This window comes from Amblyomma americanum, chromosome 1 (assembly GCF_052857255.1).
Source record: "Amblyomma americanum isolate KBUSLIRL-KWMA chromosome 1, ASM5285725v1, whole genome shotgun sequence".
NCBI classification, from domain to species: Eukaryota; Metazoa; Arthropoda; class Arachnida; order Ixodida; family Ixodidae; genus Amblyomma; species Amblyomma americanum.
Genome location: NC_135497.1, coordinates 295,568,108 through 295,592,231, shown reverse-complemented (window position 1 = coordinate 295,592,231; position 24,124 = coordinate 295,568,108). Strand labels below are relative to the sequence as shown.

Below are 24,124 nucleotides of genomic sequence, written 5' to 3'. Positions count from 1 at the left end.
CTCAGCCTCACTAGGTGTGAACTGGGCAGGTGCCTGAGACCGGTGTGATGCGCCGCGCCCGCGCACCACATCGGCGAAGTTTGTGTGGGGTGTTAAGGAGAAAGTGCCTTGCGACATTGCATAACGCTTTCTTGCCTCTTTAAAAGTGATATTATCTTTTGTCTTTATTGTAATGATTTCCTTTTCTTTTTTCCAGGCAGGACAAGACCTTGAGTAAGCAGCGTGCTCGCCTTTGCAGTTTGCACAGCGTGGCGCGGCGTCGCAGCCGTCTGATTGGTGGTCATTGGAGGCACATTTAGCACAGGTGTTGCGGCCGCGGCAGCTCTGGGAGCCGTGACCGAACTTCTGGCATTTGAAACAGCGTCTAGGGTTGGGGATATAAGGGCGAACGGAGATTTTTGCATAGCCTACCTCGATTGACTCGGGTAGGGTGCATGAGGCAAACGTCAGGACCAGGTGTTTTGTCGGAATCTCTTTGTTGTCTTTGCGGATTGTAATTCTGTGGACGTTGGTAACATTCTGAGGGTTCAGTCCTTCAAGCATCTCTTCCTCTGTTAGGTGCAGGAAATCATTATCTGAGATGACACCACGTACTGTGTTCAATGATCTGTGCGGTGTAACAGAGACAGGAATATCGCCAAAGGTTTCAATGTTTGCAAGCTTTGAAATCTGAGTTATGTCGAGCAGTTCGAGGAGGAGGTCACCACAAGCCAACTTTGTGACTTTGTACTGAGGGCCCAGGGATTCTGTAAGAACTCTTGAAACAAGGAACGGGGATATTTGTCTGGCTGGCTTTTCTGTTTCTTTACTGTGGACGATGTGGTACTTCGGAAAAGTTGTCTTCTTTTTCATGAAAAACTGTGTTGTGACATCGGTCCGTCCTCTTTTCAGAGGGCGATCATTATTAAGCAGGGAGGAAGCCATAAAAAATTTTGTTCTTCGGCCTTGGTGCCAGCCGCCCACCATGGAGCCCAACTAGGGGACAGGACAGGAACTTGAAAACAAGTCCTGCCCACGCCAGCTGTACACCATTGCTATAACCGAATATGACGAAACCCAGGATAGTTCGCCACACAGGGTTAACCCTAGCCGCCAGGAAAAAGGAAAAAACCAAGGAAGGAGGAGGAGACAGGAGAGTTGTAAGAAAGATGATAGGAAAGTAAAAGATGGAGGGGAGGATAAGGAAAAGACGACTGCCGATTTCCCCCGGTCGGGTCAGGCCGGAGGTGCCGTCTACAGGAAGCTGGGGCCAAAGTGGTGTGTTGCCTCCGCCGAGGGGCCTTAAGGGTCCAAACGCTCGGCATCGGCTCAACCACCAGGATCCCCTTTTCCCCGGACACGGCGATGCCACGCACGGCGAGGCGCGGGTGCTCGGGTCCGTGGTGATGCACAGTTCACCATCATCCCCTTGCGGGGATGTCCCTGCGGATGCTCGGGAACCCGCGGTGTCGCCACTCACCGTCGCGACGCCTGCAAGCTGCAGGCGCCCCCCTGCGGGGTTGTGTATTGAATGGTATCATGGAAATGTTTCTGTGGCATTCACGAATATTTCACAAGTTGCGTCAGTGCGCCCATTTCTAGGAGGGTGATAATTTCTGGTGCAGTGCAAATTGGTCAGATCTCAGTATGTTATATGAGCTAGAGCCTTCAGCGACGCCACTTTTAGTAAGTGAAAATAGGGCCTTGGAAGGTTTGTAAGCTGCAACCATTGCAAAGTTTTTGGTAGACCACATTACAAAATAAAACTATTGCACATGAAAGAGACACTAAGGACAATGTGTTGTGTTGTGTTTTATGGCACATATGCAACTGAGGCCATCATGCGCCAAGAACAAGGTATAGGAAAAGTCTTTTGTTGAATATTATAGAAATGCAAGAATAATCCTTGCTCTAGCGGCCCTCAAACATTAATATTACCCAGTGAACACATACACAACTTTTATAAATGGCTACAAGTAAAAGCTTTAAAGAGGGCCGGGTAACCTCAGTAGCCTTCCTTGGCTGCGGAAGGACATCGAGGCTCCCAACCAATCAAAATAAAAGCCTCAGCTTTCTTCTCAGGCATGAGAAATTGGCTGAGGTGTACTAAAATTCAAACAAACCAGTGGGTAAAAAATTTAGAATCTCTTGAGAAATCCCGTTTCGTTAAGAAAGCTAAAAACACGATATATTAACAATTGCATCGCCTCCTAAAAGCAGCGCGGGATGAAAAGGAATGCATTTATTATAAAATTCAGTAAAATATGTTTTTCTTATTTCTTCCAGTTCCACACAAGAGAATAAAATATGGTTAACCGTGAGTTCATCTCCACATTGTTGGCAAACAGGTTTGTCTTGTTTTGTTAGTAGGAAGTTGTGCGTAAGGTGTGTGTGGCCTATTCGGAGACGGCATAAGATCACTTCCTTGAAACGTTCTTGGTGCACACACGACTTAAATTCACCTAAAACTGGTTTTACCAAGTGTAGTTTATTTTTGACCTCATTGTTCCAAGTCGACTGCCATTTTTTTCTTAGTCTCCTTGCTACTAATTTCATGCAATCATTAAACGGCATATTTACTTTAATTATTTCCTTGCCACGAGCTTTACCAGCACACACATCTGCTCTCTCATTTCCTTTTATTCCCACATGACTCGGGACCCAGCACAGTTTTATATTTTGTCCTTGAGCTATGGCAGTTACTATGTTGTGTATGATGTCACCGAGCAGAGGGGAGCTTGCATTTTTAGAATGGAGAGCTCTAAGTACACTTAAGGAGTCTGTGTAGATAACAGCATTTTTGAGGCTCTCACTTAGTATTTTTTCTATGGTCATCCATACTGCGTAGCACTCCGCGGTGAAGATGGAGGAACACTGTGGTAGTCTTACTATTTGCTCCGAATTTCATCGCACCAGTGCGCTTCCTACGCAACTATCTGTTTTTGATCCATCAGTATAAAATTCTGTAAAACTACTGTATTTTTCTTCAAGGGCACGGAATTCTTGTAATATATGTTGCTGTGGAGTTCACTTTTTACGGAAATGTGCAAGAGTGAGGTCACAGATTACAGGAAAATTGAACCATGGAGGCAGTGGACCACGTCTTCGAGCAACGCCCGGTAATGCATCCATTACACCGAGGTTCTTGCACACATCTTCAAAATGCAGGAGAAGTGGCCTTATTGCTAATGGCTTGTTGTTAAATAGTGTTCTAGATGGGCACTTTGTGACTATTTGGTGACAGCTATGTTTAGGTAGTGAACGGATTTTTAAAACGTACGAGCAAGTGAGCATGGTTCTTCTCTCTGTAAGCGACGGCTCGTTGGCTTCCACATAAAGACTGTTTATCGGTGACGTCCTGTATGCACCGGTGGAAAGACGCAAGCCTAAATTGTGTACTGGGTCTAGCCGTTTAAGGTACGATTGCCTCGCTGACCCATAAACTATGCATCCGTAATCTAAAGTAGAACGTACGACAGAGCGATGAATCCGTAAAAGACAAGTCCTATCAGAGCCCCAATGTTTTCGTGAAAGTACTTTTAGTATATACAGAGATTTAGAAGCTTTCTTTTTGAGTATGTTAATGTGTGGTAGGAATGTGAGCTTTTTATCATAAGTCATTCCTAGAAATTTGTGCTCATCTTTAATTGGTAGTGGGACTTCATTTAAATACAAGGAGGGATCAGTGTGCAGTCCTCTTCTAAGCGAAAAAAGAACAGCTACTGACTTTTGCGTGAAAAACTTGAAACCGTTTCTGTCTGCCCATGTTGTTAGTTTATTTACTGTCATCTGTATTTGCCTCTCACACGATGAAATGCTAGAGGATGTGCAAGCAATCAAGGAGATCGTCGACGTAGACAGAATACATGATAGACTTTGGGATTATTTTTGCTAGGGAATTCATTTTTACTATAAAAAGCGTGGTGCTTAAAATGCACCCCTGAGGCACGCCGTTCTCTTGAATGAAAGTTTTAGAAAGAGTGGCACCCAGGCGTACTTGAAATGAACGGTTGGTCAAAAAGTCACTCAAGCATTTTAGCATTCTACCATGGATTCCGAGGTCTCCAAGGTCCCGCAGTATGCCAAACCTCCATGTGGTGTCATAGGCTTTCTCTAAATCGAAAAAGACCGCAAGGCAGTGTTGCTTGTGTATAAATGCTTCTCGGACTGTGTTCTCTAGGCGGACTAGATGGTCGGTTGTAGAGCACGCCTTTTTAAAGCCACACTGATGGATGTCAAGAAGATCACGAGATTGTAATATAAACATTAATCTAATGTTAAGGACGCTTTCGAAAGATTTGGCAAGTACGCTTGTTAGGGCTATAGGTCTGTAATTGCCAGGGGAGGTAGGTACTTTTCCCGGCTTCAACAACGGTACAATTATGGCTTTTTTCCATGCCTCTGGAATCTCTCCTGATAACCATATTTTGTTAAAAAATTTCAGAAGCGAGTCTACCGCATGTTCGGACAAGTGGGCAAGCATTTCGTAATGGACTTCATCTGGTCCTGGTGCAGTTTGTTTACCCGAAGAAAGTACACTGTTAATTTCTTGTAGTGCAAATGGGCTATTATATGCTTCGTGAGCACTGCCCTTTATCGGCAGTCTTTCTTTTTCGGATTTCTAACGTAATATTTCGGATTTCTAACGTAATATATAAGATTTTCTAACGTAATATTTTCTAACGTGGCTGCTGTTCTAAACAGCTGCCAGTCTGCTAAATTGAGCTTCCAACACCGTGGTTTTGTCTGGGTGACTGATGGTGGGGATGACAGGCAGATTTTAACAGGGAGATGATAGCTTCCGTACGGGTTGTCTAAGACATCCCATTTAAAATCGTTAAAAACTGAAGGAGAGCTAAAAGACAAATCTAAAACATTCATTTTTCCTGAACTAGGGGAGCAATAAGTAGGTTTACCGGTGTTCAATAAACAAATATTGTTGGATAGTATAAAATCCTCAATAACCTGACCTCTGCTATCGGTTTTCTCACTGCCCCAGAAACAAGAGTGTGCATTAAAATCGCCAACTATCAAGTATGGCTCCGGTAACTGTTGTAAAAGGCTCTCTAATTCATGCTGTCTTACTTCGAGATGTGTTTGAAGATAGACGCTACAAATTGTAATGGTTTTGTAACCGACCACGGTGGCTGCTACGGCTTCGAACCTAGTTTTGAGTGTGATCTCGTTAGCTGCTACGCCAGGTTGCACAATGATTCCTATGCCTCCCGAGAGTCTGCTCGCCCCCTCTCGGTCACGGCGGAAGACAGTATACTTCTTTAGCACCTTTGTGTGCTGAGGGCCTAGATTGGTTTCCTGCACACACAAAGCAATAGGAGAAATTGTGTTTAAAATGTCTTTTATGGCGTTATAGTTATTTACGAGACCTCTGCAGTTCCAGTGTATTATGAAAGCCATCTTAATGTTGTGTGCGTGTGTGCACATAAAATTAGATTAACTTTGATTTGGCCCCTTGACTCGGAGCCTCACATTTTTTTGATCGATCCAAAGACCTCCGCCGTCCGTCCGATGTGGACGGCACGGGGCTGCCCTGGGTCGTGTCCATCGCCTCAGCAGAGGCGCTGGACGACCGTGCAGGATGCACGCTGACTTTTGAGTTAGACCTCGACCTGTGGGAAGAGGTCTTGAGGCCCGCTGACCCGGGGGTCTGCGCAGCCTGCTTTGGGGTTGGCGGAGTAGTATCAGCTACTCCACCAGGGGGCGCGGATGGCCCTGCCATAGGCCCACTGCGTGCGGCCTGGACAGGTGCCGAAGCCTGGTGTGGTGCGCCGCGCCCACGCACCACATCGGCGAAGGATGTTTTCGCAGTGAAGGAGAATCGGTTTGTTTCGGCGTATCGCCTTCTCGCTTCCTTGAAAGAAATGTTTTCAGTGGTTTTCAGAGTAATTATTTCTTTTTCTTTTTTCCAGGACGGACAAGCCCTGGAGTATGCAGCATGGTCTCCCTCACAATTTGTGCACCGCGGGGCAGCAACACATTCATCTGACTGGTGGTCCTTCGCGGAGCATTTCGCGCGTTTTGCGGCCGCGATAACTCTGTGAGCCGTGGCCGAACCTCTGGCAATTGAAACATCTGCGTGGGTTGGGTATATATGGCCTTACATTTATTTTCAGGTACCCGACTTCAATGCTTTCAGGTAGTGTGCTGGTGTTGAAAGTGAGGATCATGTGTTTCGTATCTATTTCCTTGTTATCCTTCCGGATCTTTATCTGCTGAACATTTATGACATCTTGGTCGGCAAGGCCTTCAAGCATTTCTTTTTCAGGGAGGTGAACAAAATCAATTTCTGATATGACGCCTCGGACTGTGTTCAAAGATCGGTGTGACGTGATGGAGACAGGAATCTCCCCTATCGATACAATGTTTGCAAGTTTCGAGTGCTGGACAGTGTCACTTATTTCGAGCAGTAAGTCGCCACTAGCCATTTTTGATACCTTATACCCAAACCCCAAGGTATCTGTCAGGTACTTTGCTACCAAGAATGGGGAAATCAGTCTTGCTTGTTGTTCTTCAGCTTTGCTGTGAATGACGTGAAATTTTGGGAATGACACTTTTCTTTTTCGAAAAAAATCTTCATCGTTCCGCCCTCTTTTTAGAGAGCGATCAGGTTTGGAATAGAGGGGAGCCATAAAAAATTTAGTTTTTCAGCCACGGTGCCAGCCACCCACCACGGAGCCCAACAAGGGGACGGGACAGCAACTTGCACGCAAGTCCTGCCCACGCCAGCTGTACACCTCAACTATAACCAAATATGACGAAACCCAGGGTAGTTCGCCACACAAGGTTAACCCTAGCCGCCCATGAAGAAATGAAAAAACCAAGAAACGACGAGGAGACAGGACAGTAGTCAGAAAGAAGACAGGAAAGTAAAAGATGTAGAGCAGGACAGGAAAAGGCGACTGCCGATTTCCCCCGGTTGGGTCAGGCCGGAGGTGCCGTCTACAGGAAGCTGGGGCCAAAGTGGTGTGTTGCCTCTGCCGAGGGGCCTTAAAGGTCCAAACGCTCGGCATCGGCTCAACCACCAGGATCCCCTTTTCCCCGGACACGGCGATGCCACGCACGGCGAGGCGCGGGTGCTCGGGTCCGTGGTGATGCACTGTTCACCATCATCCCCTTGCGGGGATGTCCCTGCGGATGCTCGGGAACCCGCGGTGTCGCCACTCACCGTCGCGACGCCTGCAAGCTGCAGGCGCCCCCCTGCGGGGAGACACTAAGGACAACTCCATCAAATTACTGTTCTTGGTAAAAATTGATTCTCTGGCTATTTGCAATTAGAATGCGGTACCCTGTAGATACAAGCCAACTTCTATTTGTCCTCAGCGTCTATGTCTAGATATACAATAGCTGGCTCCAGAACTATAGAAAAAGGACCCAAGTAAATACAAAGATCGGAACCATTTCAATCGTGAAGATGTCACTTAATATGCAATTAACATTGCTGATGTACATTAGGCAATAGATTTTTTTGGACCCTGCCAATTCAACGTGCACAATAATTCTGACTGTATTGAGGAAAAATCGTGCACCCCATAAGAATGTGTACAGTACATATTCACAACCAATACTTGGATTCCGTGGAGTTGAAAAGTCAACCTAGCACAGATGTGAGCAAGCGTCGTTGCCACAGCCAGCGAACTATCTGCTGCCATAGGTGGTTTGGTTTACGGGGTTTTTACGTCCCAAAGCAGCTCAGGCTATGAGGGACGCTGTAGTGGAGGGCTCCGGAAATTTCGACCACCTGGGGTTCTTTAACGAGCACTGGCATCGCACAGTACATGGGCCTCTAGTTTGCCTCCATCGCAATTCAACCGCCACGGCCGGGATCGAACCCGCGTCTTTCGGGTCAGTAGCCAAGCGCTGTAACCACTGAGCCACCGCAGTGGCTCTGCCATAGGTAGAGCGAGCTTGGATTCCAACAGATTCAATCGTATGAATTGCATTGGATGTGCTTGGGAATACAGTAAACAACTTTTTGCCTTTTTTGAAACGCATACAACTCACAAAAAACTGCTTCCCCAAATAATTTGTGCAAAATGTAGACTGAAATGTCCGGAACATAGCAATGAGCACAGAAACCATCAAGGCTTATTAGAGTCAGATTCTGTATTGAGCACAGTGCGCTTATGAAGACAAGCGGTATTTAGGTCCCACAAAATATTCTTACTCTGAATGCAGCTGAATTTGACATGCATTTGAATTAGGTACTTCCAAGAATGTCCATTTTCAGTAAGGGTAGCAGCCACTAGTGTGGTTTTTGTGTCTGCTGACACCTTCCTTACATGGTCGGTGATGCAAAAGTAGGGCACGACGTGGCTGTGAGCTGTGAGCTGTGGCTGTGCTTGCAGTGATCTGAAAGCTTGCTGACCGGGACTTGTAACAGTAAAGTCACTGCTGGTTCACGAAATTTAGTGCCCACAAAATATTCTTAGACCTTGAATGCAGCTGAATTTGAGAAGTTTTGAGCTCATGAAAAATAAGCCCTTTCCTGTTATTCCTGTCACATATTGTTGCTGCCCAAGTCAATGGCATGCCCTTTGCTCCCACCGAGGCACCCATGGAGGAGCGAAAAACTTGTCCTCCATGAGGTGGCCTGCAATGAGTACATGAGTCTGGGTGCGTTATCACGTCAATAATGGGACAGCAGCAGCTTCAATGCCATTCAGACACTACTGCACGTGGTGAGGGAAGATGGTGGTGGTGGTAAACATTTATTATGTACAATACAAGGAGGTGTTTGGGCCCAGGCCCTATTGACCCAGGTCCTCACAAATCTGGGTGGAGCTCCTATTCCAGAGCCCTAATAATGGCGTCTAGCGCCGCTCGCGCCCTAGCGACCGAGGTCCGTTGGGACTGTAGGTCATGGCAGCCGAGCAGCGCCGCCTCCCAGGCCTGCCTAGAAGGGTGGGAAATGAAGGACTGGGAAGGGTGGGGATTGGAATGGCAGGCCCAGACTATTTGGAAAACGTCCGAGAACATCGCTCCGCACAGCCTGCAGCCACCATCAAATTCTGCATTGGAGTGTTTCAATACTGCCGGGCACAGCGTTGTATTTGTAAAAATTTTGAGAAGCCATTCGTCTGCTTTCCGGAGACCCTTACAGGGTTCCGGAAAGCAACGATCACTGTCCTTATAATATGTAGTGATGTCTTTGAATGTAATTAGAGATTGGGTAGGCTCGGAGTAGGCTTCTTGACCAATGTGAGTACCTGGGGAGAGAGAGCGCGGGCCGCCTGATCGGCTAACTCACTGCCCTGGAGTCCCTGGTGGTCGGGAGCCCAGATGAGGTTACAGTTTGGAGGGTAGCTGGACCGATGGCAATTTTGTAGGATGCGCCAGGCGAGAGGAGGTATCCGACCCAGCTCATAGTTCCGACAGGCCCCCTTCGAGTCGGTAATGATGTGTTTCACTTGTGGGAGGGAGAGTGTGAGCGCAATCGCGATTTCCTCCGCATGTGTTGTGCTGTAGGCGTGGAAAGTGAATCCTGCCACTGTGGTGGTGTTGTGGACCACTGCTGTGGTGAACCACCCCCCATGGTGGGGACCGGCAATGTCCACGTAGTACATGTGTTGTTGTCGACCATAATGTCGCTCCAGTGCTTCCGCATGCGCCTGGCGACGACCACTGTGGTCAGAGTGTGACATGTTGCGGGGAATGAGTCAGACCCTGAGGGCGCGTCTCCAGGGTTCTGGCGCTCGTACCCTTTCCTCAAAGGTGATGGTATGTTGGATGTGGAGTCGGTCAAGAATGCGGCGACCGGATGGCGTTTGTGATAGACACATATATTGGTTGACGAGATGGGTGTCTCGGAGTTCCCGATAGGTGTTGACCACCCCCAGGTCCAACAAACGCTGGTTGGATGTGGTAATGGGAAGGTCAAGAGCCCGTTTGACGACTTTGCAATGCATGACCTCGAGTGGTCCTCGTCGTGTTTGCGCATATGAAGGTAGGGGGTTGAGTAGAGAATTTTACTCGTTACAAAGGCATGTGCCAGCCTTAAGGCATCTTTGCTTCGTAACCCCCCAGGTGGGAAGAGGTTAAATGGGGGCGGGAGTCTGAGCATTCAGACTTCTCTCAGTCTTTGCAAGTCACCCAGGGACACATACTGTACTCTCCTCACACCATGCGGTGAGGTGTGTGCAGCACTGCAGCGTACTAGTGCAGAACTGGTCTGTGGCATGGGTCACAGTATGACCTGCAGCTGTGTTGCAGATTTTGGCATCAGTGACGTAAGGTGTGGTGAGTACGTGACAAAAGCATGACTCTGGCCCAAATACAATCTAAAATTATTGCTTACAAGTGAAACATGGAAAATGGCAAAATTCCAATTTTTCAAGCCAGTTTTTTTTTCTCAGCAAGGGAATTTTTTTTAGTTCAATGGATTTTTTGAACATAAAATATTCAATGATTGTTCAGGTCCCACCAAGTCCGCAAGAAACAGCTGGCAACTGTAGCAACTATGGCATGCCAGGAAAACAAGACCAATTACATGACTGAGGCCAAATCAAGTAATGGCCATGTCTTCCATACATGTCGTCTTAATCAGTTTGACTGCAAAGATAAAGGCAGCCATAAGTGTTTTTACGTAGCTAAGAAAAGAGCAATAGAGTAAGAAAGGAGCCCTTTACAATCAGCTAAGGAAGAAGAACGCTATCGCTTATAGGGTTTAACATCCCAAAGTGACTCAGGCTATGAAACTACGAGACACGTCGTAGTGGAGGGCCCCGGATAATTTCGACCATCTGGGGTTCTTTAACGTGCATTGCCATTGCACAGTAAACAGGCCTCTAGAATTTCATCCTCATCAAAATGCGATTGTTGCGGCCAGGATCGAACCTGTATCTTTCAGGTCAGCACCTGAGCACCATTACCACTGAAACACAGTGGTGGTTAGGAGAAAGCTATGTTTCAGAGCAAAACTATTAATTATTGAAGGGGGTTGCCAACATCAAACCTATAGGTAGTATTGGCCATTTCAAGATGCATGATATCACAAATTTTTGCAGCTGTGGTTCTGGATTGACAGTCACATTACTGTATACTGGTGCATATAGGAGTTCACTATAGCAGTTCCCCCAGTTCGCTATAGGAGTTCCCCCCATCGGAGTTCACTCCAAATACAGGTCAACCCAAACCAACCCCGTTCCGACCCTCGTGGGATGGCATCTCGGCACGTGCAGCTCAAAGCAAAAAACATGCAACGATGCAATTACAAGGCCAGCAGCAGGAAGCAAATGGAGGTCAAAGGTGACGAGCGTACTCCATCCTGCCTTTCATTCTTGTGTACAGCCGGCTGACTACACTTCGTTTCATACATCAAATGCAAAACTGTGGCCAAACTTTTGACAATGGAAACATCAGCGGGGATTCGGTATATAATGTCTGAAGTTGACTTTCAAGTATTCAACTTCGATCGTTTCGGGCAAAGTGCTGGTGTTAAATGTAAAGACCATGTGTTTGGTATCTACTACTTTGTTATCCTTGCAGATTTTGATTTGGTGACCGTCAATTACACTCTGGTCGGTGAGCCCTTGAAGCATTTCGGCTTCTGTTAAATGGATGAAGTCACTTTCTGAGATAACGCCTCAGACTGTGTTAAGGGATCGGTGGGGAGTCACGGAGACAGTGATGTCCCCTATGGAAGCAATGCTTGAGAGTTTCGAGCACTGATTGCTCTCGCGCAATTCAAGGAATAGGTCGCCGCTGGCCATTTTTGATACCTTGTAGCCAGGGCCCAAGGCATCTGTTAAGCATTTGGACACAGGAAATGGTGATATTATATGGGCTTGCGTTTGTTCACATTCACTATGGACAACATGAAACTTTGAAAATGTTTGTTTCTTTTGAGGGAAAAAATCTGCTTCGTTCCACCCTCTTTTTAGGAGAGCAATCAGGTTTGGAAAAGGGGGGAGCCATAAAAAATTTAGTTTTTCAGTCATGGTGTCAGCCACCCACCATGGAGCCCAACTAGAGGACGGGACAGGAGCTTGCTAGCAAGCCCTGCCCACGCCAGCTGTACACCTTAACTATAACCAAATATGACACAAAACAGGGCAGTTGGCCACACAAGATTAACCCTCGCCGCCTATGAAAAGTGAAAAAACCGAGAAGAGAGGAGACAGGAAAGTTGTAAGATAGATGACAGCAAAGTGAAAGACGGAGGGGTGGACAGGAAAAGGCGACTGCCGATTTCCCCCAGTCGGGTCAGGCCGGGGGTGCCATCTACAGGAAGCTGGGGCCAAAGTGGTGTGTTGCCTCCGCCGAGGGGCCTTAAAGGTCCAAACGCTCGGCATCGGCTCAACCACCAGGATCCCCCTTTCCCCAGACACGGTGATACCATGCACAGCGAAGCACGGGTGCTCGGGTCCGTGGTGATGCACTGTTCACCACAATCCCCCTAGGGGGATGTCCCTGCGGATACTCGGGAACTCGTGGTGTCGCCACTCACCAACGCCTACAAGCTGCAGACGCCCCACTGCGGGGACTTCCTCTTATGCCATCAGTATTTGATTTTAAAGCACTTTAGCTAAAAATACGTTTGGACATTACTTGAATTAATGAAAACAACCAGATTTGTTGCCCAGTCGACGCCGATGGCTGCTGCAGGCTGGTTTGAGCACATGCTGTGCAGACTCGCGCCCTGCGATGTAGACAGTCATCGCTTTGAGGGCACTGTAGCCAAAACTACGCTCGACAGCTATTTTCAGGCGCTAAAACTTGCGAATTCGCTCTCCGTAATCGCCGAAATCGCATACACGAATCCTGCGTACTCGCTAGGCCTCGTCACGAAAAGGGCCGGTGGTCCACCGTCGGCCGAAATTCAAGCATCTGGCAAGAGTTCCCCACTGATTAGTAAGAAAGTGTGAAGACAATAAATGCAGCCGCTTGTTTCACTTTTTTCGATAAGGTACACAAGCGCAGTTTTTCGGGCCGTCTATTCAGAAGGACGTTCTGGCAGGCTAGTTGGTTCATAATGAAGAGAATGAGTACAAACTGCACGAACAAGACGGGACGTAAGGCACACAAAATGACGTCTGTCCTTTTGTGTGCCTTGCGCCCAGTCTTGTTCGCGCAGTTTGTACTCATTCTCTCCGTCTATTCACCGGGCGTGAAGCTTTCGCTCGGCCACACAAGCCCAGGCGACGGCAACGAGTGGCATCGCCGTGCGGCGTTTTCTGCTCATGTCGCTCAATTGCTTCACCAATAGGTTCTATATGCGCAGGCACCGAATGAAAGCGAATCTTCGCTGGTGCATGCACATCGCGTATGTCTCCGTGGTGCAATAAGTTTTAAAATTCTAAAGTTTATAGAATGTCATACCAACTAGTCCCCTACCACACTCTGCCAGTTCCCACTAAGTTCCCTCTTTACGCTACTGCGATACGGGGTCGTTGGTCGCGCTGGCGTCGTCGTCGGTCTAGCTTGACTGACCAGTGCGTCAGCGATGGCATTTGCATGCCAACCAGCCGACAGGCCACCGATCGCCGTCCCATCAGGCTAGTGTAACCGGACCCTATACCTATACCGAAGAATAACTGCGTTACTATTATTTACGCTTTTGCGGCACCATGCAGTCACTCATATATGGAAAACGACTGCTACGTCGATCGCCCGCGGAAGTACAGGGGTGAATGGGACCTCGCTGCGCACATTGCAGCAACGAGAGCAGACGACGTTGCTACGCGTATGCCCTGGTGACGTCACGATAGCATTCAATATGGCGGGAGGAGTTACAGTTTTCAATTTCGATCGCATTTTTTGGAATATACAGCGCATCCAGGGCAGCCAAATTTCAGAAACTAAATCATAAGCTATTGTATTAGTTACTGAAGCACAAAACTGCAGTATGAAGAACGACCATGTCTTGGCCCCTTTAAGGGTATGACGCGATAGGCGCGGTAGGTGATACATATATGGGAATTGACCCACATATGCAGGTCATTTCTACTTTACATTCATAGATCCCCGGGAGTCCCCATACCCCCCCTGGCACAGTGGTGCGGCGGTTAAACGATGCACCACTACCCTGCAATGGCAGGTGCTCCCAGCAGAGGGCCTTGTGTGGCCCAAGTTGCTCTTCCTGAGTGACGAATCATTAACTGCCACCTGCCACGGTGGGCAGGTTGTGATGACGCTGCAAGGTCACATAACCTAGGTGGCCCACCTGCCTCCTAGGTTGCTTCTCTGGGGACCAACTGCCATAGCCATGACCATGATTTTTCACTCACACCGGTGATGCCAGCACTAGATTTTCTGGTAAACGGGCCTTTAACACTATCACGTTAAAATAATAAATGCTATGCCTGCAGGCTTATTCCGTGATATGTTGGTCATGAGCTTGATTAAATGCGCACTTATTGCTAACTACATGCTGTCGCTCTTTCATGCCATAGACAACTTGGCCAAAATACAAGCACGGAGTAACACGGCTCCCTTTGTTTTTTCATGCAGACTACTTCCATACCTTTCACAGCATTGCACCTGATGCATGAAATGGAGTGTAGCCGCAAACAACCACCGAACTGCCAAGGGTTTTGTAGCTTCGGATACCACCGTGAAGCACACTTTGGCGGTTACCCAAGTTTTTTCTCGCGCTGTTTACTGCTCGTCAGGGAAAGTGACCATTAGTGCAAGCTAGCCAGGTAAACTGCAAGCAATTTGAATTTTTGTAGCAGAACTGATCTGCACACAAATTACAAGATTTTTTTTCTTTTTTGCCACATGGAGCTTCATACATTCTACTAGAAACGGGCACCGGCATGAGGAGTGCATTACTTTGGCTCAGCCGAAACTACCTTAGACCTCGCATATAGGTTGACTACATGTGTAAATTGACCACCCCAAAACTCAGGTGGTGTTTTTTCCAAAAACGGCCGGCCAACTTAAACACGGCCATATACAGTAAGTCTGTTAAACTTCTGCAATGACAAAAGCATCAATTTCAAAATATTTGTATGCTTAACAACATGTGCTAGTAATTACAAATCAGCAGTTTCAAAATGCAAGATCAAGGCCAACTTTCTATCCCTCGCTAGACAATTATTACGCCTATTCCAGCTTACATTCTGAGAAGCGTATTACTGCAATCACCAGTTTATTTGACTTCCAGGGTGCAAGTAAAAAAAAGTTCAATTCTGCCAGTCAAATCAGTATGCTAATTCTACATTAAGTCAGCAATCACACACTAATCACTGTATTCACTGGAATGAATGAGTTTTTACTGACAACTTAAGTGAACAAACACCATTATAATTTAATCACCGCATTATAACAGTTACAACCACATTATAACTGAATCACTAACTGAATATTTGAAACGAACTCCCTTTTCCACACCAGCAAAAGTGACCATGTTACAATCATAATCTCATTAGATTTAAGAAAACACCCAAATGTAGCGCAGTGTTTTACAAACATGGTGGTACCTTAACTGCAAAAGTAAAGCACAGCTGCCTGTGGCAGCCACTAAATGCACGCATCTTGTCAAGTTGAACGATTTAATTTTTATATAGAATACTAGCTTCCAAACAAGTTTGGTTACCATTCGTTTTTTTGAGCAGGACAGTGAAACAAATCCTTTGGTAATGTGACACAGCTAGTGTAATAGCTTCATTTCAGCATTATTTTTGGGCTTCTTTCAAACAAGGCCACAGTAACCACTCAGAAAGATCTGCCTCAAATGCCCACTGCATGCATGACACCTAAAAAAAGTAAGATAAAAGCTAACACATTCACCTGTAAAGAGCAAACAGCAGACAAGCAGCTTTTGTTGACTGTTTAACCATGAGCCGTATTAAAGAGGCTGATTACTTGACTGAGGTCTAGTCAATTAATCAGCTATCCCGACTGTCATTTCAAAATATGTACCAATAGGAATATCAGGCTTAAGGGGGGAAACTGTTCTTAGAAGAAAAATTTTTGCTAATGAAGTCAAAATAACGAAATCTTCAAGAAACATATTTCTGGGTGCTGAATCCAAATATTTAATTCCATTTTATGCAAAACAAATCCTTGCATACTTGTATGATATGTTATATAACTTTTTGCAGAGAGCTTTCAATTAATTTTGATGCAGGAAACTTGCTAGAACACATGCCATTGGCTTGTCTTGGTACCAAGCTATGCAATAAGGGCAAAATTATCCTGCCTATCATAGAAGTTGAGTTACGGGGTTTTAAATTTGCCACTTCACAAACAGGAAGAAAAACTTGTAATCGTGATGATTACAAAATCCTACAACTCACCTTCTATAACAGGCTTGGTGATAATTTTACCCTTATTTCATAGCTTGATGCCAAGAGAAACAAATGCCACGCAATCTAACAAGTTCCCAGCCGCAGACTTTCTTTCAAACTCTCGGCAAAATGTTACATAGCATACTGCATAAGTGCACAAAGACTTCTTGTACATAAAATTAAATTACATATTTGGAATCGGCATGCAAAAATACATGTTCCCTGAAGATTTCATAATTGTGACTGCATTAATAAAAATTTATTTTTAAGACCTTCTTCCCCCATTAAGGGCAAGCTATTGGTCACAAAATGGCATAACATTCACTTACCACATTTACAAGATTGTAAGTTGACCTATTTTTCAAAATTTGAAAATCTGAAGTAGGGGGTCGACTTAAAAACGTAACCAAAGCATCGCACCATAAATAAAGGTGAGACAAACGAAATATTAGGCATGCTACAGCGTGCTTGCATTTTTGCTGCGTGGTTCCGCCGCATCGCTCTTGGTGCTGGCCTTGAGCAGCTGCTATGTCAACAGGCAGAACCGGCATTCCCACCCCGCGTGAGGTGGCCGATGGCACTCCCCACACGTGGCTGCAGATAGCGTCTGCTGATAAGTGGCGGCGGGCTGCTAACGCCTTCGCGTTCTACTCTTAACAGGCGGCGTCCACGTTTTTTTTTTTTTTTGTTAACTCAACTGTGCACTCGGCGCTCAAGAGAGCGTGGATAGTTGATGGAAGGGCTGCTGTTCCAATCGCAGCGGCACCGCCGCTCGGAACAGCAGCGGCGCCGGGGAGTGTCGGTAGCCAACGGAAGAGCCGACGCCGCTCACGCGTAGTTTGTTTCTCTTTGCCTCTGACGCATTTGACTACTGCCGGCCGCATTTCACAAGTTTTTAATGTAATGTTTCGTCATTTGTGCTTTGGGTCCGGTAAGCGACCGGCGCTCGTTCACGGCTACATTCAAGATGGCTGTCATTCTTTACGCCGAAGAAACGAACTGCGCGTGGGCCGCAAGTTCGACGTTCGCAACGGGTGATACAGGTGTGGCAGCTGCAGCGAGGCAAAATTTTCAGCTGTTCCACGCGGTGTCGTGATGTGGCTGTTTGCGAAGTGCAGGATATCACTGCACGACAATGTTAGAACGACGAGCTGTGGAACCACAGCAGCGATCATGACGGCAGCGTTACTGAGGACTATGGCGCAAGTGTGAACGAGTAGTCCAGTGACTAATACATTTTCATTTTTGAATGTGCCCACGGCAGTCCCGCACGCAGCAGCCAATAGTGGCTGGCGATAAGCAGAGGCCGCAGCATAGTGCTATCGCGTTCTGTTATCAATGGCCAAGCGTAAACAAGCTTCAAGTTTGTTTTTTTTTCAGACATGTGATGTGGGGAGGGGTCAACTTACAATCGTGTAAATACGGTACCAACCCGACAACAACTTATACTCGGCAGAGCAAACAACTCAATTGCACTCAAGTTTTAGACTGACCACAGTCCATTTCGTGATGCAATCTGTTTATGCACCTAAGTACCAAAGACATACCCACCATAGTTCCAAATGGGATGGCTCTGGAAGCGTGATAGTAGATAGCAATGAAGTTGATCACAAATGCGGTCCCACACACCAGAGCCGGCAGAAGAAAGGCGCTCATAAGCATCTGCTTGATCCACTGTTTCCCTAAAAGCCAGACGACAAAACTAAAATGACACAAATTCGACTTGTAATTATGCTCCCATGACAGCTATTCCCACTAGGACCCCATAAAAGACTAAGCACTGCAAGAACTTTCAGTTTCTAAACTAACCTCAGTGGAACAATCCACTCATAAAAATTAAGGCTGTACTTACATAATATACCTTGCAAAAACAAAGATGTGCAGCACTTCTAAAAAACCCTGTGAAGGTTGTTCAGATGTCAAATACCGTATTTAATCGCGTAATGAACTCACTTTTTTTTTTCCAAAAAAGCTGGCATCAATTTGGCGGATGTGGAAAGAGGGTTCAGTATGTGGGGGAAAAAAAGTTTGCGAGTCGCAATTACATACCATCCATCCGTCCGTTGTCAATAAAAGCACGCAGTCAGCCATGTTCGTATCACCAGTGCTTAGAATCGTTCACTTCGAAAGTGTTTGCTGTGTCACGGTGCAATCCGACGATTCTGTGATAGTCGATGGCGCCGCCCAATCGTGGCGAGATAAATCTAACATGCTAAACACAGCTGCCCTGAGGGTCAGGCGCAAGTTTATGCAAGGTTAAAAAACTTGCACGACGGTCACGGGTGTGTAATGCGAATTTTTAAGCATTAGCTGTGGTTTGAGAGGAGCTAAGCATTTTAGCTCCCGATCTAGAACTCGCCAAATAGCTTGGGGGTCTGAAGGTCCTACTTTCCGAGTTGCATTTCACCTTGATGTTTTACAACGTTCTGGTTTAAACTACTATGCTCCTCTCCAATGCTCTCATCGGCTTCCTAAGCATACATTTACATAGCAGCCCTGAGCCAGCCATCTTGGCGCTCTGCCAAGTTCGCTCAAAGCCACACCTGCCGGAGCTCTTCACATAAGATAAACATGTAGTGATGTCATTTGTATGAGTCATCTTGGCACGCTGCCCAGGTCTGTGCTATGGACAGCACAAAACCGAAGAACGCGCTCAAAAAAAAAGCAAATTCTCAGACAAAAGTGGGCAGAGGGTTTCATTATATGGGTGGGCTCATTATGCAAGTAAACACTGTAGTAGATACTGCTATGCAGTTCTTCTGCCGTTCAGAATTTTGCTGTGAAGCAGAATTCCTAAATGTACTTTAGAGCCGGTAATTTTATATAAGCACATAAGGAAAACATGAAGGCACTTACCTCCCATACGACCATACAAGCTGCCCCCAAAGTAGCCATTGATAGGAGATGTAGCAGCATAAACAAAGATAGCTGTGCTTAAAAGGGACCCTCTCCTGTAAAAATCAACCAAGAAATTGGTTTAAGTAAAAAAATAAAACAAAAACACTGAAAATGACGATTGAGCTACTTGGTTTACGAAAAAAAAGAAAACTTCTTTTGATAAGCAATACAAAAATTATGCCAGAAATAATTTCTTGGTACCAACTTCAGCTCTCCACCCAGCGTTTGCTAGCTAAGCTGTGTCAATCTGCTTACAGTTTTTTCGTTACATTGTACTCCCTTACTGCTTCGATCCCATGCTTGCTTTTCCCAATAATGCAAGCAGACAATGAGCATACACAATGTTAAAAGTTGACTGAGCATGATGAACAATGCAGATTTTCTCTACACCTGAGCACCACACTGTTTCAATTCTGAAATGCAGACAGCACGACATGCATGCCCCGGCCACAAGAAAATTTAAAAGTTTTCAAGGCATGCCCGGTCTGCACACTTTTCATGCAAAGGGTGTATAGAAAATGTGTGCGCTAGTGCCCCCACATTGTGAATGGATGAGGACCTCGGCCTCAGACAACCAATCCTTGCACACAAATGCAAATATCTTGTTCACTGATATATTAAATGTGCCAACCTGTTTAAGCACATAGCTCGAAAGCACACCTGTCTAGTGCCTCACATTGCCCTGCTTTCAATATGAAAGGTATCATGACGCAATATGAATAAATAATTAATAACCTTAAGTTCATTATTTGATGAATGAGCGGTGCTTTATATGGCACTTCCAAATTCTGTTAAGCATGTGCATTAACGCTATTGTGAACATTTTTCAAAAAAGGACGGAAACAGTTAAGACAAGAGCAATTACCACCACATGAGCACTTCACAAACAGATTCAAAAAATCACTACACCAGACAACAAAACTAGCACCTCCTTCATTTGTACAAGCATAATAACAGCGCATGCACACTTTATTTCATCACAGAGATAAGACAACAATGGAGTTCATGGAAGCATATCATATTCGAAAAAGACAGGATGAACGCGTTAGTCAGCTTTGTTATTGCTAGTCAGTAAAGAGATCTCATTCCTGGACAATACGTGATTTGTTTTGAGTGCTATTGGTTTTTTCGGGTTTTTGGTTGTCGCAGCTGTCCTGCTATCGGGGTGTAGGGGGTGTTAAGCCACTGAGCTATGATGTGGTCCTAAGATTGTACTCTGGGCATGTGCGCTGGAGCTGTTAAGTCCAGTGATTGTTAGTTATATTTTTTTTCCTGATTAAAAAATGTAGTTGAGAGCCAGCACTCGTCTGTGTGTTTCCTTGTTCTCATGTGTTTTGTGTTTTGTTGGGGGTAATGGCGCATAAGCAACTAAGGCTATCATGCGCCAAGCTCAGGTTATATAAAATTCTTTTCTGAAGATTTTTACAAAGATAAAAAAAATATCGGTGTAGAAAGCTTAAAAAGTTATTTCCTTTTACCTAGTATTGGGAGAAAAACATTATTGATAAATGGCTAATATTAAATGTTTCAAAGGAGGTCGGGTACCCTCATCCGCTGTCCTTGGCTGTGCAAGGATTGGAGGCCCCCCACCAATCAAATAGAAAACCTCAGCCCTTTTCTCGGGAATGAGAAAGTGGCTGAGGTGCATCAGGCGGAACACTGGGTCATATTTTACATCTTTTTAAGAACATCAATTTCTGTTAAAAATCTAAAAATGCAAGACATGTCGACAATTGCATTTTCAACTAAGAGCAGTGCTGGGTGAAAAGGGATGCATTGGTTATAAAACGAAGAGAAGCACTCTTTTCTTGGCTTTCCCATTTGAGAGCATGAAAATGAAATGTAACTGTAAGTTCATTTCCACATGTACAAACTGGTTTGTCTTTTTTTGTAAGCAGAAAGTTGTGCGTAATGTGTGTGGCCTATACAGAGACGGCACATAAGGATCAGCAAGGCGGAAATTTTGGCGAGTTGGTAAGTGTTCATTTTCGCTCTCAGCGCAACACGAACGGGACACAAGACGAAGGACTAGCCCAAACAGGCGCTGACTATCAACTGGTTTTTTATTGAAGAACGAAAAGCGTATAAATACAAACAGTGAACTACTGTCTATCAACAAAAGTTATCTGTAAGGCACTTGGGAGGTCAGATAGCTCAATTCCCTCTTAAATAACGTTATGGAAGGGCTGCTGATACATTTTGTGCTGTTGTGGTGAATATAAAAAGCTTCCATTACCTCGCGTGTTAATTTATTGTTATGTCGGAACATGATGCACGTGTTCTTGTAATCAAGAACACATTGGCACTTTTTGCACTTTTTGCCCTTGCCCAGGCGTCTTTCCAGTGCAAAAAGTGCAAATGTGTTCCCGGATTTCCGGAAAGTTGTACCATGGCGGAAGTGGACCTCGCCTTCGAGCATTGCTTGGCAACACGTCTAATACGCCGAGGTTCTGGTACATCGCTTCGAATCGCAAGAGCAGCGGCCTGGTAGCTTGCGGTTTATTCTTAAAAAGTATTCAAGATGGGCACTTTGCAGCGATGGGATAACAAATATGTTTGTATAGTGAACGGATTTTTAAAATGTACGAGCATGTGAGCATGGCTCTTCTGTCTTTAAGAGATGGTTCATTAGTTTCTACATACAGACTATTTATGGGTGACGTTCTGCATGCACCAGTGGAAAGACGCAAGCCAATATTATGTACTGGATCCAGTCGCTGAAGGTACGATGATCTCGCTGATCCATAAGCTATGCAACCATAATCTAAGGTAAAGCGTACTACAGAGCAATAAATTTGCAACAGACATGTCCTATCGGAGCCCCAGTGTTTCCGTGAGAGTATTTTTCGTATATTCAAGGATTTAGAAGCTTTCCTTTTGAGGGTGTTAATGTGTGGCAGGAATGCGAGTTTTTTTATCAAAAGCTATTCCCGAAAATTTGTGCTCGACTTTTACTGGTATCGTGACTTCATTTAGATAAAGGTTGATATCAGTGTGCAGTCCTCTTTTCAGCGAGAACAGAACAGCTACTTTCTTTTGCGTGGAAAACTTGAAACCATTTTTATCTGCCCATGTCGTCAGTTTGTTCACTGCCAGTTGCATTTGTCTCTCACATGTCGCTATGTTTGAGGATGTGCAGGCTATTTGGAGATCGTCGACGTAGAGTGAATTTATGATGGACTCTGGGATTATTTTAGCTATGGAATTCATTTTTATAATAAAGAGGGTCGTGCTTAATATACATCCCTGAGATACTCCATTTTCCTGAATGTTCTTGAGAGCGTTGAGCCTAGGCATACGTGGAAAGAACGGTTTGAAAGGAATTCATTGAGGCAGTTTAACATCCTACCGCGGATACCTAGGTCGCGAAGGATCCCAAACCTCCATGTTGTGTCATATACTTTCTCCATGTCAAAGACGACGGCGAGACAGTCCTGTTTGTGTATACAGTCTTGTTTGTGTATAAATGCTTCTCTAAGTGTGTTTTCGAGATGAACAAGATGGTCTGTTGTTGAGCATGCCTTTCTAAAACCGCATTGATGGACGTTGAGAAGTTTCGGGATTCAAGGACAAATGTTATACCCCTGTCATACAGGCATTTTGAGGGCCCTCGAACCGATACTCTATCGACTCAAAGGCGATCGAGCGCTGCTACACGGGCAGTTTCAATGGCCATCGAGTCAATAGTCTATCGAGTCAACGGAGCAGCGCGGAACTCCATCGAGATTTCGAGGGCCTTTGAGCGCTGCTTCGAGCGGTGCCAAGCACACTTTCGTACACGATAAATTCACGGTACAAAAGCATGAACTAACATTACTCGCCTAAACATTCATACAAGCAGTCTGTAAAATAATTTAAAAATTGTATCAGACTAGTTTTAAGTGCCTTGAGCGCATTAATTTTGCCTTGTGGTCCTTGCGTTGAAAACATGGCAGCGCCCTGCCCGCCCGCTTCACAGCGATAACAGCTTCGTCGCTAATCCCTCAAAGCAATATCGTGTTCTAAGCTGTTGTATTCGCCTTCGATTTGCCCATTCTTACCCTCGCACAAAGTTTCGAGAGACAAATAGCTTTTGTTTTTCAGATATCATGGAGATTTCCCAGGTGTTAAGCCTGATGAAGCAGCGCTCCGAATCAGTTGGACTGGCTTGGTTTTGGCTCGTCTTGTATTAGAGTGGCTACAGCAGTGTCTACATCTGTCTACATCTGTCAGTCGCATCATGCAATGAAAAGGGTTTTAAACGACATGCGCTTGTGTGTGTATTTCAGCATTTAGTATACAATTATCAAATATTTTCGTTATTTTTGCAAAATCCAAAGTAGCGATTGTGGCGCCACACAAGTTTGGCGTAAGACACGAGAACCATTTCAATGGCCATTGAGATTTGCCGGGTAGCAGCGACACAACTCCTTTGAGTTCGATGGCGATTGAGAATTTCGAAGGTCTTCGACTCGATGGCCATTGAAACTGGCCGTGCGACAGGGGTATTCGTCTTATATCTAGGACACTTTCAAAAGATTTTGCAAGACAGCTTGTAAGTGCTATTGGTCTATAGCTATCAGGGGAAGTTGTTCGTTTGCCAGGTTTCAGGAATGGCACTATGATGGCTCTTTTCCACTCCTGAGGTATTTTTCCTTCTATGAATATTTTGTTAAAGGAAGTCAGAAATGGCTCTACGGAAGGGTCGGAAAGATGGGCAAGCATTTGACAGTGTATCTGATCAGGTCCTGGAGCAGTTTTTTTGCCAGCAGACAGTACTCTATTGATTTCTTGGAGAGTAATTAAATTGTATTCTTGGTTTGCACCTCCACTTGTTGGAAGTCTGTTTTTTAGCTATATTTCTGTATTTCAGGAACGACTGCGTATAGTGAGACAAACTGGAAACTGCCGCAAAGTCTTCCCCCAAAATATCTGCCTGTTCTTTTATGCCTGTTTGTGTGCCAGGTGTTGTCAAGAAAGGAATTGTGAAAGGTGAAAAGGTGCCGTTTAATTTTTCG

At 45.4% G+C, this 24,124-nt stretch overlaps 1 protein-coding gene across 2 annotated transcripts in view; it reads right to left on the bottom strand.

The window, feature by feature from the left end:
• The window catches only part of TM9SF3 (transmembrane 9 superfamily protein member 3), a 62,359-nt gene that overhangs the window by 18,692 nt on the left and 19,543 nt on the right, over positions 1 to 24,124 (bottom strand). For both annotated transcript variants that reach the window (XM_077649561.1, XM_077649562.1), the window contains exons 8-9: positions 19,086 to 19,180; positions 17,781 to 17,911 (exon numbers count right to left, since the gene is read on the bottom strand). In XM_077649561.1, coding sequence (XP_077505687.1) covers positions 17,781 to 17,911; positions 19,086 to 19,180 — 226 coding nt within the window. The remainder of the gene's footprint in view (positions 1 to 17,780; positions 17,912 to 19,085; positions 19,181 to 24,124) is intronic.